The 16,204-nt window shown below is 33.8% G+C and overlaps 1 protein-coding gene across 3 annotated transcripts in view; it reads left to right on the forward strand.

The window, feature by feature from the left end:
• Positions 1 to 16,204, forward strand: part of LOC133172666 (ryanodine receptor-like) — a 98,112-nt gene that overhangs the window by 55,146 nt on the left and 26,762 nt on the right. For all 3 annotated transcript variants that reach the window (XM_061307616.1, XM_061307633.1, XM_061307624.1), the window contains exons 55-78: positions 247 to 422; positions 661 to 884; positions 976 to 1,066; positions 1,190 to 1,491; positions 1,598 to 1,676; positions 2,159 to 2,248; positions 2,481 to 2,615; positions 2,917 to 2,982; positions 3,078 to 3,153; positions 4,133 to 4,256; positions 6,316 to 6,559; positions 6,769 to 6,887; positions 6,973 to 7,083; positions 7,213 to 7,451; positions 7,809 to 7,890; positions 8,257 to 8,283; positions 11,163 to 11,314; positions 11,695 to 11,830; positions 13,020 to 13,058; positions 13,183 to 13,301; positions 13,621 to 13,796; positions 13,976 to 14,134; positions 14,353 to 14,640; positions 15,479 to 15,517. In XM_061307616.1, coding sequence (XP_061163600.1) covers positions 247 to 422; positions 661 to 884; positions 976 to 1,066; positions 1,190 to 1,491; positions 1,598 to 1,676; positions 2,159 to 2,248; positions 2,481 to 2,615; positions 2,917 to 2,982; positions 3,078 to 3,153; positions 4,133 to 4,256; positions 6,316 to 6,559; positions 6,769 to 6,887; positions 6,973 to 7,083; positions 7,213 to 7,451; positions 7,809 to 7,890; positions 8,257 to 8,283; positions 11,163 to 11,314; positions 11,695 to 11,830; positions 13,020 to 13,058; positions 13,183 to 13,301; positions 13,621 to 13,796; positions 13,976 to 14,134; positions 14,353 to 14,640; positions 15,479 to 15,517 — 3,293 coding nt within the window. The remainder of the gene's footprint in view (positions 1 to 246; positions 423 to 660; positions 885 to 975; positions 1,067 to 1,189; positions 1,492 to 1,597; positions 1,677 to 2,158; positions 2,249 to 2,480; positions 2,616 to 2,916; positions 2,983 to 3,077; positions 3,154 to 4,132; positions 4,257 to 6,315; positions 6,560 to 6,768; positions 6,888 to 6,972; positions 7,084 to 7,212; positions 7,452 to 7,808; positions 7,891 to 8,256; positions 8,284 to 11,162; positions 11,315 to 11,694; positions 11,831 to 13,019; positions 13,059 to 13,182; positions 13,302 to 13,620; positions 13,797 to 13,975; positions 14,135 to 14,352; positions 14,641 to 15,478; positions 15,518 to 16,204) is intronic.

Genomic DNA, 16,204 nt, shown 5'->3' on the forward strand with positions numbered 1-16,204 from the left:
TTACACTATCACATATACAGTTATTTCCTTGCTAAGTATGGAGTACCTGCAGGTGACTTACATTTCCTGAACACTAGCTTTAATACTTTATATAGATAAGTTTGGTAGTGCAGAATGTGTATGACAGCTTAAAATTTGCATAGTGAATAATTGCAACTAAAAATAATCTTTTACATGAACTTTACTTGAAAATATTGAGTTTCATTCTTTTAATCAATATTGATATGGATATTCTTTCTGACACAGCTGATAGCACAGCCCCTCCCACAGTTAGTTTTCCCCCAGGACTGATTCCAACACACAAGGCCTCTATAATGATGTTCTTAGAGAGGGTATATGGGATAGAAGATCAGGCTACGTTCTTCAGAATTCTGGAGGATGCCATACTGCCAGATCTTAGGGCAGCAACTACCTTAGACAATGTATGAATAAAATAACAAAGCAAGATATTTTAAGGACACATATTAATGATCTGCTCTTGTTATTGTAATTGTTAGTAGTTTTGATAGATTTTTGAGAAATATACATGTACTACATGTATGTTTAGTAAATTATCTGCAAAATTGCTTTTACAAGCAGACAAAATGATAAAATATGCTAGCACAGAAGATAATGCACATTTTAACAAAACTTGATCTTCATCAAAAATATCTTTTGCAGCAGATGAATGCATCAGAAAATGACATGGCCTTAGCCTTGAATCGTTACATCGGGAGCAATGTGCTGCCATTCCTGACAAACTACAGCCACTACTTTAGTGACGCTGACCATGCCTCTGCCTTGTTAGACTCCACTCTCAATACTGTCTATAGACTGTCAAAGTGTCACTCGCTTACCAAGGGACAGATGGATGCTGTATCCAACTTCCTTATATCATTCACAAAGTATGTAGTCATTCTTTGGAATTATAGGAGAAGTGAAATTAAAACTGGATGTAGTTCTTTTTAATAAAGAAAAGTTCTTTTTCTTTTGCAGCCAGCTAAGGCCACCAATGATGACAAAGCTGCTGAGAAAACTGACCCATGATGTGCCTGTTCTAAATGAGAACACAGTTATACCACTGAGGGTGGGTCTAATATAGCTGAATGTTTGATATTAAAGTTTAATTCCTTGTTTGTGAATCTGTCATTAAACCCACCTTTCTCTTTCAGCTTATAACTTCCGTTAAAGTTGCATTTCTTTATTTCAGGTTCTAACCTCCTATTATGAAAGATGTGGACGTTATTACAGTGTGGTTGGGTGGGGTTCCTATGGAAGTGCGACAGAGGAGGAAAAACGACTGACAATGATGTTGTTCACAGGGATATTTGATGCCTTGGCACAGAGATCATATGACCCTGAATTGTTCTCAAAAGCCCTGCCCTGCTTGTCAGCCATTGGTTGTGCCTTGTCACCTGACTACTCATTGTCCAATCAGGATGACCGTTGGTTGAGCGACTCTAGTGAGGACTCTGATGGTTCATATAATCCACAACCAGTTGACACATCCAGGTAAAAAAGCGGTAAAATGAAAAAATAATAAGTTCAGAAGTTATCATCTGAGAAAATTATCATGTAAAAGTTGCATATTTTACTCTATATCAATATGGAATTTCAGAGTACATTTGAATCAGAACTATGATGTGACCATCAACAGATTTGCAGAACATTTCCATGACTGTTGGGCCATCAAAAAGGTAAATTTGTACCATAGAAGGCATTTAAAATAACCACCATTCTGTAAAACAATACTTGGAGTACAATTGATTTATTTGCCTTTCGTGGGTGTATTGGCATCTGTTCACTAATTTTCCAGTCCTGGTAAACTTTCCAGAAATACAAGTATTTATTGGCTAAATATTTTGAATCAACCTTCAGCAGCATTGTGAAAGATTAACAAACTTTGATACTTTGGACTAGAAACATTTAGTTAATTTTAATTGATAACATTTTTATTCTGGATTTTCAAAGTGTTGCATATTAAAGTTTAAAAGATGTGTAAAATCCAAAAGTTGGATAAAATTTTTAAATGAATGAAATTTTGAAGAGAATATGCTAGAAGTTTTGAAAAAAAAACTCTCTGTGGCAATAGCTCTTAGTGAAATTGACCTGAAATATGCTTGTGCTAAATTCTCTTTGCAGTATATTGTCAGAATTTTAATATGTTGATTGATTACAGATTGATCAGGGATGGGTGTTTGGCACAAACTATGATGAAGAAAGAAAAACTCACCCAATGCTTAAACCATACCACCTATTAGATGAAGATGTAAGGAAAATATTTTTTTGAACTCAAGTAATATGTTTTCTTTCTATCTTTAAAAAAATAAGAAAGATCAGATAACAGTAAACACAAGTCCTGGTGCACAAATGCATTCAGATTAAGCATTTTTCTGAATTTCTGAGCTTGATATTGAAAGTTTATATAATGAATCCATGGATATACCTGGTAGTAATATGAAGATGTTTTTTTAAATATTTTATTTTTTGACTTTTCAAAGAGCAAAGCCAAATACATGGATCCTATCAAGGAGAATCTGAAGGTGATGTTATCCTGGGGCTGGGTACTAGAACAAGACCAGGCTAGATTACAGGCCAACAGAGAAAGCATGAGACGCCGCATGTCAAAAGATGGGGTAATGGTGACATCTACCAAATTACTCTGTGCACAATACTTTAATACTTTATATATAATATATAAAATATATAAAATAATATATAAAATACTTTAATAATCCATATTTCTTCTTCAAGCATTTTAAAGTTATAAGTAAAGTAGTGTATTTGAATTGGGGTGTGAAAAGTACTTCTGAAGATGATTGAAATACCGGTAAATGTACTGTATTTCTGATGTGTATGATTACTTTTTGATGGTCTTTACTAGGTGTTGATAAAAGTTATCATGAGAGTAAGACATGCAATGTCTTTTTCTTCCAGGCTCATCATGGATATAGTCCCAAACCATTTGATCTCAGAAATATGACTTTGACCAGAGAGATTCAGGTTGGTAAAGATTGTTGAAATGAGGTTTGGTGTCATAGCAGATCAGGTAATGGTTCTGATATTAATTTATCGACTTGGTCTTTCTTTAATTTCAGGCACTTGCAGAAAGACTCGCAGAAAACTCTCATGATCTCTGGGCAAAGAAAAAGAAACAGGAGCTAGAGGAGATTGGTAACTGACCTTGTCATACATATATGATTGGTCTTAGTTGTCATAGTAGACTAGCTTTGCCCTTTCTAAGTAGACTTAGCCTTGACCTTTCTAAGTGACTGGTCTTGATTGTCATTGTTTCCTAGCTTTGTCCTCCACAAGTAGACTGGCCTTGAGCCTTGACCTTTCTAAGTGACTGGTCTTAGTGTCATAGTTGCTTAGCTTTGCCCTTCATAAGTAGACTTGCTTTGACCTTCCCAAGTAACTGATCTTGGTTGTCATAGTTGCTTAGCTTTGCTCTCCATTAGTGGACTGGGGACCTGTCTAAGTGACTAGTCTTGGTTGTCATAGTTGCTTAGCTTTGCCCTTCATGAGTAGACTGACCTTGACCTTCCTAAGTGACTGGTCTTGGTTGTCATACTTGCTTAGCTTTGCTATTTGTAAGTTGATTGGCCTTGGCCTTTCTAAGTGACTAGTCTTGGTTGTCATAGTTGCCCAGCTTTGCCCTTCATAAGTAGACTGACCTTGACTTTTCTAAGTGACTGGTTTTGGTTTTCATAGTTGCTTAGCTTTGCCCTTTGTAAGTAGATTAGCCTTGATCTTTCTAAGTGACTGATCTTGATCTTAATATATAGATTAGTGTTGACCTTCAAAAGTAGACTGGCATTTATCTATATAAGAGACTGGTAATGGTCTACTTAAGTAAACTAGCCTTGACCTTGGTGAGTAGACTTGCCATCACTTTTATAAGTAGACTTGTTTGACCTTCATAAGAAAACAGACCTTGGTTTCCTAAGGTATATTGCCCTTCATAAAGTGACTGTAGTGGTTAAGATTGGCAACATATACTTTCAAAACATTTACTCATATTTGTTTTTACATATTTGCATACATTGTACTTTTTTTTATATGTAAAAGTTTGGCCCTGCTTGTTTTAGTTCTCTGAAATTAAATTTAACAATTCATTGATATCCTCTTGTTTCTTTTGATATTTTATCAGGTGGTGGGGTCCACCCTCAGTTGGTGCCTTATGATACCCTGACAGACAAAGAGAAGAGAAAAGTCCGAGATCACGCCCAGGAGCTTCTCAAGTTCCTCCAGTTCCAGGGATACAGAGTCAGCAGGTCTGTAGTTCTTACTCCAGCACACTCAATACTTGTAAATAGGATGGATGAGGCATATTGTCACTAACTAACTGATCATGGCTAGACTAAGCTTGTTCATTGCCTCTTAGATTTATAAGCTAAGCTAATCTAATTGCTTGTCAGATTTATAATCTGTACCATTTTGAGTGAGGATTTTGCTTGATAAAGTAATAGATGCATGACAAAGTCAAAATATTCAACAAGAAAGAGATTTGCATACTGCATAGGAGTTTTAAAATTAAAAAAATGATAATAATGTTTTGTAGCTTTTTGCTATGGCTTAGAAATTATACTGATATTGCAGAGGACCTGGTGCATAAAGTCCTGAATTTATAAACCAGAATTACTTAAGAGATGCTACTTATCTTCTAGTTAATATGCTACTTTTTGATTAACATGCCTGGTACATATTAACAGTAGTAAGTACCATGGTGTGACTGAAGAATGACTGGACTGGTGCTCATGTTTCAGTTATTATTTTGTGTTACCATTTATAGTGGTATATGGTAGATTTTAGTTGGTAGAGTGGTATGTTTGTCAATGCCTGCTGTGTGTTAACAATCAGATGTTGTATCAGTAGTTTGCTTCTTGTAGAAGTCAAAAACTAAAATAATTAACACATACATGTATTACATGTATTATGTATTGTTTATACTAATAAAACTGATTTAGAAGAATCTTGATGAGAGGCTTATGGCTGCCCATTTGGATTACTTAAAAAGACAATTGAGTTTTAGGTAATGACATAGTTAAAATTTTGTATCTACCTGAAAAATGTGCATACTAGAGATATATTGATAACTTAGTTAAAATAATTTATACAAAAGTTATGTCTCAAGCGTTTTGAATCCTTACTTAACCAGAAAGAAGTTTTTCTATGGCAGATGATGAATGATCATGTATTTGGTGCAACCAAATATGATTTTTTGGGAGGTGATGTAATATCTATTTTAGCTAATTAAGTTGTTTTCTAGAAACAATATGTACTTCCAAGTAAAGTGTTCAGTTTTTCTGTGTGCTCAATAAAATGTTCAGGAGGTCAAATAGCTCACAGAGTAAAGCACCCATTTAGAATTAGTTGGAACCCTAGTATCTACCACATATATCTGTCATATTTTACCATATTTCAGTAGATTTGCTCTTTATAATTAATCATAACACATAGGCTTAATTAATACAAGGATGTTAAAAAGTTTGTGGGGAAGAATGTATTAGACATGGTTGATCTCGTAACCAAATAGCTCAATTAAAGCACTTCTTAAGTCAAGGGGTTCTGGTTCAATTACTTGTTTTGGGTATCACATTTTCTCCTTTTCTGTTACATTATTATTTAAGACTTTTCAAAATCAGAGCTTGATGTTCTGAGAGAACTGAGTCTTCTGTAACAGTTTAAGGGTGTGATGCAATCAGAGAGAGTTGAATGTCAAAAGTTAAGTTATAATATATGTGCATTTTGGATACTGTAGATGTACTTTTTTCAGTGTGGTATTAATTTACACTATGTATGTGGTCACAAATTTTTTTACGGAAATTTGTCACAGTGTACGTAAAGTGCATTCAAGACATACAATGGTAATCCAAGACACCTGCATAATTTGCTGCCCCGGATTGAACAGAAATTATGATTATGCGGAATTATGACCCCCTGGAAAAAAGTATGTTTATAGTATTATTGAATTTATTTACATGATTTAATAAAGTAAGATGTGCAGTGTGATACCTCCAAACAGTGGATGTTTTTGCATGTATGTACGTAGCTTGAGATGAAATGTTTTAGTTCATTTGGCTGTTATATGCTGTATGAGTACTAATTTATATTAGGAAAAAACAATGAGGTTTTGTTGTAAAAGATTATTTTACTGTAATGTATCTGTATTGTACATGTATATTGTACAAAATAACACATGTTCCACTCCTAAGTTTTTTTTTCTCACTGAATTTTATGCTTACTTATTATTTTTCCATTGGTTTCTTTTCATTTGCGGGATTTTCTCCCTTTACAACCTTTGCTTTTCCAATCAACCAAACATGACACCAGTAGCAGTGAGTCGGACTTAAGCGAACAGAGACGTAAATCTGGTTCTAGACCTGCCAAGGACAAGAACGCAGATGGAGTGGGCGTGTCAGCCACAGAGAAGAGGTTCGCCTACAGTCTGCTGGAGAAGTTACTGGGTTACTTTGACAATGCCTCCACCAATCTTATGGAGACCAGGCCAAGCAGTCGATTCAGTCGCAGGGGAAGCTACTCCACTGCCTCAGAGGATGTCAAATTTTTTGCCAAGGTAAAGTGGAAAAGTTTATTATATGTTGTAGAATGTGGTTGTTGGGTGATATTTACCATGAATATCAACTTTTGTTAAGTTGTATTTTATGCATTAGGTGTAGATGTTCATGACTTATTGAACTTCCATAAAGTGAAAAGTAGATCATTTCTACATGTAATTAAAGGATTGTTACATATAAACTCAATACTGATTTCTTTTGATTGAAGGTTGTCCTTCCATTTGTCAAGAAGTATTATCATGCACACAAAGACTATTTTGTTGGAAAAGCAGGATCTTCTACGAGTTCCTCTATGGCCTCTGTGAAAGAGAAAGAAATGACAGCAAGGTACTTAAGCAAACAATTAGAAAAGGTCAAAATTACTAAATAAATAGGTTAGGAATCAGCAATGAATTTTCTGTTTCTATTTTAGCTTATTCTGCAAGCTGGCAGCCACTCTGAGAACAAAGATAACAGCGTTTGGTCATGATGTCAACATCTCGGTACGATGCCTGCAGGTGCTGGTCAAAGCTGTGGATGCTAGGTATCATCATCTCTCTATCGATAAATCTACATCTGACTGATGAAACAGAGATGTATAATATCTCAATTGTAATGTGTGATGTATAAAAATCAATACAGTAACTGAAATGAATTATTTTTTTTTAAACAGGTCAGTAGTGAAAAACAGCCCGGAAATGGTAAGAGCCTCTCTGCTGCCATTCTTCAATAATGCAGCAGATGACTTGGCCCAGGTTGTGGACAATTTAAACAAAGGTCGTTTTAGTCATGTGAAGGGCACCATTACTCGGGGGGCCACCAGCCTTGACTACGTCCACATGGTGCTTCTGCCAGTACTGACCTCTATGTTTGATCATCTGGGTACCAACAACTTTGGACCTGATCTCATTGGTTTGTAGATTTACTGATACATTAAGTGTTATAATAAGAAATTTTGCTTGATTCATTATAAATTTACATGATTGGAGACCAGAAAAGACAAAGTTTTTTTAATGAATAGAATTTCATAAATATCACCTGAATATCGATTTCATAGTAAAAAAGGGAAAAGATTTATTGAGTAGAATGGTCAGTAGAAAAGAATTGATTTCAAATAATTATTTTGTGAACATTTGCATGTACATGTTTCATCAAAAGTTTGAGAGAAAAAAGTGCCTCTGTCTGCCTCTTGAAGAGAGAAATAGTTGAATCAATGATGTTGCTTCATTGTTTTGAGAACTAGCTGATTTATTTGAGGTGTGATTTCAGTTGGTGATGCTCAGCTGGCATGTTATCGTATCCTGAATTCTCTCTACTGCCTGGGAACCAGCAACAACACCATCATAAACAGGTATTGTACATGTATAGGTACAGTGTATCCTCAAAGAATCCTGCTTGAGGAAGGGGTTCAACGGACCACTCTTTTAGTCTGAATAGCAGCAACTTTGAAAAATATCCTTCTTTGTACATTATAGTCAAAGTATTTGAGATATAATACATGTAGTTGTTGATAGCACTAAAAAATTTTGAATTTATAATAGTTTTAAGATAGAAATAATAGGTATTGGAAAGGTGGGGTATGTAATAGAGGGAAAAATGGGAATGTGTTTATTAGAATACAATGTATTAAAATTTTTGTAAAAAATAAGAAAGTAACCGTTTTATGATCCGTGATGCTTGACTGGTACCCACTGACTGGTTCTCTCCTGTTGTGTAGGGACACTATTTTATCGGAGTTGTCAAGGTATAGTTGTTACCTGGCATGGTGTGGTATCTCACCAATTAGTCAGCTGTTGTAGCCTTGTGTATTTTTGCTGTTGAAACCAATTTTCCCCGAATACTTTGGAGGGCATTTTTAATTAAATCATATTGATTAATGTTTATTTATTTATTTCTCTTTTATTTTTTTTTTTTTTTTTGAAAGATTGAATTTAAAGATTTTTAAATTCTGTATATTTTAATTTAAATTTTTTGAAAAAAAAAAAAATTCAGAGAAAAAAAATCTTACTGATCCATTGGCCCATATATATTTTATGGTTTGTTATTTGAGCTTATTGATTTTGTTTCTTTTCTTTTACAAAGAATGATTCACTGATCCAATAGTTTGTTGATTTTGAAACTTTGCAACACTGTGCTATAATTATCTAACAATTTTAGAATGATAGTTTGATTTGGAAAATGTTCCACTTTATAATTGTCCCAAATACTTAAGATATATTCAGTTTTTATTTCATATTAACTCCAAAATAACATTGGCAATCAAAACAGTTCCTCTCATTTACCAACCCTGTTATTGCTATCAGTTTGCAGTTTATATGCCAGTAAAATATCATCTCTATAATTCTAAACATTTTTTTAAAAAACCACATGAGGAAGTGCCATACAAATGTATTCAGGATTAATACATGTATGTCACAATTCTAAAATTCATGAATAATAAAATGAAATTTTCATTTTCATTTCATACTGAGAACAATTTGAGTTTGCTTTCATAAGCCCACCATTGCATAAAAACCCTGCACTTTTATAACATTTTAATCATGTATCTTTCAACACAAGTTCTAGATGTTTGAAATGGTATCTTGTTTTAAAATTAGCAGATTCTTTTCCCTGCCATATTTTCTATTAACAAAAAATCCCTTGTGTATTTAACTGTCAGCATGATTCAACTCAGTTACCTTAAGAAAAAGTCATGCAGGAATGATGACTTCAATATAAAAATAGTCATAATGTCATGACTACATGTATATCCATATAAAACTCTCAGTAATTCATATTTTTTTATCCTGCTTCGATCTTGCCTCATAATTGAAGAAAAGAAATGCTTTTCAACAAAAATGTCTAAAGCATTATCTGAAGAACTTTATGGAAAAGATCTGAGGGAAAAAAAGCCATTAAAAGTTTGAAGTACATAAAAGTTTGAGACCATGCCACTTTGTTGTTAACATTTTAAAAAGAAAAACTTAATATAGACAGGTATACAACGTTGAGAAAAAATTAGATGATTATATATACATAGTATTGGCATACTACTTTAGTGAATATATTGTATATATATACTGTATATATATATATATATACTTTTAATGGAAATACTAAATCATAAGTAAAATCTGATATCCTGCTACCTAAAACAAGTTTTACGTGGCAAGCATTTATCAAATTTTGTGTTCATCTACTAGACTCTGTTATGGTGTTTTTCATAGCAAATATCAGACATTGTGCTTTGCTTTCATTTTACATGTATTTTGTGTCTTTAATAGAATGAATTTTTACGCATATATTGTGTCTTTAATAAAACTAAACTGTTGATGCTGTACTTCATTGTTTCATGTGAATTTCACTCTCAGAGTCTTGGCATAAGAAAATGAGAACTGAACCAAACATTTTGAGATGGAAATAAATATTTTTTGAGTAATCTAGCCAAATGTTCTCAAAATTGATGTTTTCCCCCAGCATTTAGAGCAATCTCTTAATGGCTTGAAATTTTGATTAAACACTTTCTTGTTATGGTGAAGCAGATTAACATAATTAAGCCATTGCCAATGTTATTGTGGTGTTGAAGAACTAATTGTTAGTACTTTTGTTATGTAGCATTTGTGGACATTTATTGTGATAGTGTTATGGATGACTGACAGTGGATGTAAATTACTGTAGATTCCTAAATATATGTGAGGAATTAATTGTCGCATATTTTCGCGAGAAGCACCACTCGCAAAATAAAATTACTCGCTTTTATTTTATGATGCTGAAATCAATGTAAAATATCTTGATCAACCATCCACTCGCGAATTATTGTTCTCGTGATTTGACGTTAAAGAGCCATTTTGCAAAAATAAAGTACTCGCGAAAAATAAGGAATCTACAGTAGTAAAATCAGACACTCTAGTGAAAGGAACATGTTTACTGCAATGTCTGCCAAATAGTCTTTTGTCATTGTTGGATTTGACTTGGCATTACTGGCACATTTAAGGAATGATTGTTGGAGTATCAAAGAGAAGCTCAAAGATACATTGTGTGAAACTGCCTTTATAACTGTTTCCAGTCCACTCACAGTTGTCTGAAAACACTAAACCATCAATACATAATTTTGAAAAGTTGTGTACACTGTAGATGTTGGTGTTTTTTATTTTTGTCTGGTGCTTTTGTCTTGTACTGTATCTTGTATGTGATAGCCTTCTACTGCATGTAGTCACACTTTTCCCATCATGTATCTTACTTTAATATGTTAATTCCAATATTTTATCAAATTTTTGGCATTACAAATGATTTTTTTAAAGTATGAAATTATCTCATTTTACTAAAAAATAATTAAGATTCTTCATCATTGTTGTAATGAAAGGATTGATATAAACTGCAGACTGGTAGAGAATCACTCGCCAGCAACATGTGTAATACAGGTACAGAAACAAACTTGACACCCACTCACAAAACAATACTTTTTTTGGTTAAAAAAAAAATTTAATGCATTATTCAAGATTTTCTAGAAGTAAGTGTAAATGCATTGATGATGTCGTCATTATTTTTGTTTGATACTTCAAATGAAAATCTTTAAAAGGCTTTTGCATCACTCATTATTCATATGGTGCTTGCAAAAAAAAAAAATTGATTACTTTTACACAGACACCGACCAGCCTTAGGAGAGTGTCTGAGCTCCTTTGCCGGCTGTTTTCCTGTTGCCTTTTTGGAGCCTGAACGCAACAAGTATAATCGCAACTCAATCATGTTTGGGATTGATGAGGAAAAACTTGCTGAGCATTCCTTAGAAGCTCAAGGTATTGTATTTGGAAAGGACATGATTAATCTGGTACCTTATGATTCAGAGCTCTTAACTACAAGTGGAGTAATAGTAATAAATGTGCCTTTTATTTGAATTTAAGTAATCTTTAGGATAATTTTATGTTGGGGATTGACATTTCATGGCTTCTAGATGGCCAAACAATTTGCATACATGAACTGTAATAGTTGAAGACTTTTATGCTTTTGTCACACTGTGTATATATTATTTCAAAAACAAAATGAAGAACTGGTTCAGTTTTGTTGTTTGTTTTGTTGATAAAAATCCAAAATAATCATATATATATATATAGTGCTGTGCTTTTTGTCATTCAGCATACCCAGAAAATGTAATTTAATTCCTTTCACAAATTGACAGAGGTAATGGAACTCCTGGCACAGACACTGCCTGGACTTCAGAAAATTATAGAAGAAATAGCAGAGCTGGCAGAATCTGGAGGGAAATACCAGGAAGCTCCTCATGTGATTGAGGTCACCCTGCCAATGTTATGCAGGTGAGTTAATCTGTGTATCTTCCTCTGATTTACTGTAAACCAACTACTATAAGTGACATTTTTAGCTCACCTGAGCTGAAAGCATTTCAGATCACATTTTGTCCAGTGTCTGTCCATCCATCTGTAATTTTTTTACATTTTCGACTTCTTCTCAAGAACCACTTGACCAATTGCAACTAAACTTGCCACAAAGCATCCTTGGGTAAAGGGGATTCAAGTTTGTTCAAGTAAAGGGCAACACCCTCTTTCAAGGGGAGGTAAACAAGAATTAGTGAAAATTTGATGGCATCTTTTAAAAATCTTCTTCTCAAGAACCAGTGGGCCAGAAAAGTTGAAACTTAAGTGAGACCATCATTACATAATGTAGATTCAATTTTTTACAAATCATGACCTCCCAGGATAGGTTGGGGCCACAATGGGGATCAAAGTTTTACAAAGGAATATAAAGGAAAAAATCTTTAAAATTCTTCTTCTTAACATGCTTAAGAACAACAAAGCCATGATTAGTCATATTGATTTGAAAACATCCTCAGGTAGTGTAGATTCAGGTTTGTTCAAATCATGACCCCTAGGGGTAGGGTGGGGCTACATTGGAGGATCAAAGTTTTACATAAGACTATACAGGAAAAATGTTGTTCTCAAGAAAAGCAAAGCCATGATTAGTCATATTGATCATGTGTTGATCTGGAAGCATCTTCAGGTAGTGTAGATTCAAGTTTGTTCACATCATGACCCCAGGGGGTAGGAGGGGGCAACATTCTTAAAAATTTTCTTTAGAAGGCCATGATTAGTCAAAGTTTGTTCAAATCATGACACCTGGGGTAGGATGGAGTCACAACAGGGAACCAAAGTTTTACACAGCAATGTATAAAGGAAAAAAATCTGCTGATGAAGAATGGCAGGACCATATTGGCTGAGATGAGCACTGTGGCCCATGGGCCTCTTGTTTATTTCACAAATCTTTAATAAAAAATCCTGTCCATGACAATCCGTCTAGCTTTTCTGTTTCATAAAATTGGGCATAGTGAACGGTATACCTGGTATACCAATGCAACCTTTGAGTTTCTTGCAGATCTTAGATATTTCTTGCACGCAAATAAAAATTGGTTAACAGGATATTGTGCTTGCATTAGTGATGGAGATATAGTTACGTAAGACCTGATCTTTGAAACATTTATTTCTCTTTCAGTTACCTACCATTCTGGCTGTCTCACAGTGAAGCTGATGGGTAAAATTATTCAATTCACTGCTTTTTTTCCTTTTCTCTTTTTTTTTTAATAAATGAATTGTCAGATATAAATTAATTTGAAGTGATGGCCATTTTATTTATAAGTATTTGTATTAATGTTCAGAGTGAACAAGGTCACGGCAGTCACAGAGGAGTTGATGAATCAGGTTCTTGGCAATGTTTTAAAACTCATCCGCAATAACATTGGAGCTAAAGATGCTCCTTGGATGAACAGAATTGCAAGTAAGAAGAGATGTCACATTCTCACTTGTCTGATTCCACTTTTAGTGAAATACATGTATGATAAATAAGACTGAATGCCTTATCCCTGATACATAGGACTTGAAAAGCTTATGGTCAAGGGTCAAATTCTCATATGTTTTAAAGTTTTAAAAGCATTTTGATTTGTTTCTTGTTACCTTAGGAAGAAATTGAAATAATGTTATGAGAGAAGAGACTGATATTGAAATACAAATCATCCATTTAATACCCTTATCCACATTATCTATGTGTGAAAGAAAATCATAATTCCCATTTATTTTGATTATTTGATTATTTGTAGCTCGAACACAGCCAATTATTGCCAACTCCACCCCAGACATGATCAAAGACCACTTCCTCCCAATCGCCATTATTCTACAGAAGAATGGTCAAATTGTGGAGAGAAAGGAGAAACAGCTTCTGGCCAGTAAACATGGCTCCAGTGAAACTGCTGATCTTGAAGCAGAGGTTCAGCAGGTCCGTATTAGCTGAAGATACATCTGTACTTAAATTTTCAAACAGATTCATATTTCAAAACAATTGAGCAGCCAAAGATTGTGCCACAAGATTCATTTATATTAAGTACAAAGCAAATCTCTCTATGATCACTTGGTTTATATGCCTATTTGTTATTTACAAACATTAACAATTTTCAGTCTTATGGTATACTCGTGAGAGACATCTATGCATTTTTCCCACTGCTGATTAAGTATGTAGATCTTCATCGATCCCATTGGCTCAAACATCCCTCCATGGATGCTGAGGAACTGTTTAGCTGTGTGGCTGAACTCTTTGGACTATGGTCCAAGTCTATAGTAAGTATCATAGAGAAGAAATCAAATCCTTAATGATAAAATTCTAATATTTCCTAGTAATTGATATTAATTTGAATGACAAAATGATCACTATATTTGGTTAAATTCTGGAAAGTCTTGTGATAAAGATTACAACATCAAGTTGTCATATGAGGATTAGACAGACAAATTTATTTCTTTGCTTAGATGTAAATAGAAATATTAAAAAATTATTGTAGATGTTTAAGAGAGAAGAGCAGAACTTTGTGTTGGGTAATGAAATTGACAACATGGCTTTGATAATGCCCAGTCAGTCCAAGTCTAGCTCCTCCCCCCCTACTGCGGCCATCCCTGGCCCTGATGCAGCCAGTACCAAGAGGACAGGGCGTAAGAGGGAGAAGAAACGATTAGAGCCACACAACAGCCTCAATGTGGCGTGTCTGAAGAGGCTACTGCCGATAGGGCTGAGCTTCTTCAGTGGAAGGGAACAGGAGTTACTTCAACAAGTCAAACAGAAACTTATAGAGGTAACTTATATTGTACAGATTATATCGAATTTTGAAAATGAATACCCTGTCCTACGTGGGAATTTCTTTTCAGAGCACAAAACTGTGTACAATCTCCAACACTTACAGTATTACACATTTTTTTTTTTTCTATTTAAAGGTGTAACTGATTTTTATCTAATACAGTAAAACTTGCTTACAAGGAACTTGGGTATGAAGAATACTGTACTCACTTTTATGTATAAGTAATAATTTTAAATTCGTCTGTCATTATCTTACCTACATGTAAATCTTCCAGAGAAAAAATAACTATAAGGAACTCAGTTACAAGAATTTCTGATTATGAGGAAGTAAAAATAAATCTGCATAATGCATTACTAATACATTGAGTAGTCCACTCTTGAAATTTTGATTTTCTTTCTTTTTTTTCGTTTTTTTTTTTATGTCAAGTACATAAATTGTACAAGTAGTGGAGAATATACATTGTTAACTCCCAAAACTTTCTTGTACATTTCTTAAAGATATTTTCTATTATCTGCATACATACCGGTATAAAAAATTAGAATTAAAGATGAGTTTGGATAAGAGGCACTCAGTTTTGAGGAACTATATCTACCAGATAGAAATTTCCTAGTATTCCAAGTAAGAAAGTTTTACTGAATGCTTTTGATGTTTAAATTTGTCATATATCTTTCCCCTTTTGCAAATTGTAAATGATTTTCAATGTTCTTAATTTAAATTATTCCTTTGCAATGCTTGGCTTTCCATGTTTAAATTCTATGTAAAACATGAATGGCTAAAGTCAGAGAAAATTGAGCCAGTGTCCATTTATGTCAAGTCTTTGTGATATTTATTTCAGCGAAGCTCAGATGAGTCGGATTATGATTTCGATTTAACGGTATTTATCAACATTGTCATGACTGAAACGTGGCGTTTTGATTTTATGACTGCATGGATCTGTGAAAAATACAAGAAACCATGTTTAGATTTTACTGATAATTTCTGGAAAGTTCATGCTCATTCATGTGGATCTGATTTATGAAAAGTTACTCCTCGTAATATGACCAAACAGATTAAACAAATTTTTCGAATTATTCTGAATAAAATATTTAGAAAATTTACAATGTGATGATTGTTAATCACTACATTGGCACATTAAGAATGAAAATATTATTGTATCTCCAAGACTCCAACTATCAAAACATTATGAAGTTAGTTGAAAAGAGAAGAGAAGGGGGGGGGGGGTAACATGTACATTTACTCAGTTGAAACAACAATGCTGTAATAATCCCTTCTGTTCCAAACCCTGTAAGTGGATTTGTAGTAGATCTGAAATCTGCTAGGGAACTTGTAGAGCATTCCCAATCCATTTATATTCCTCTCAGTGCTGTTTCATTATTCTATGCTGCTTTGTTAGTTTTGTATGTCTTATAAACTGTGGAATGTTTACATGTTCCAGGGAACCTCCATACTATGATCAAATCCATTGTGGTGAAAAAGATCTTACTTGTCGCTATTATCTGTATATACTTGTTGTATCTTTCAAAATTCTACTTCCTTTGTTTTTACTTCTAATTGCGAAGAT

The sequence above is a fragment of the Saccostrea echinata genome, unplaced genomic scaffold (genome assembly GCF_033153115.1).
Source record: "Saccostrea echinata isolate AGI-Se365-2 ecotype Australia unplaced genomic scaffold, CSIRO_AGI_Sech_v1 ptg000002l, whole genome shotgun sequence".
NCBI lineage: Eukaryota > Metazoa > Mollusca > Bivalvia > Ostreida > Ostreidae > Saccostrea > Saccostrea echinata.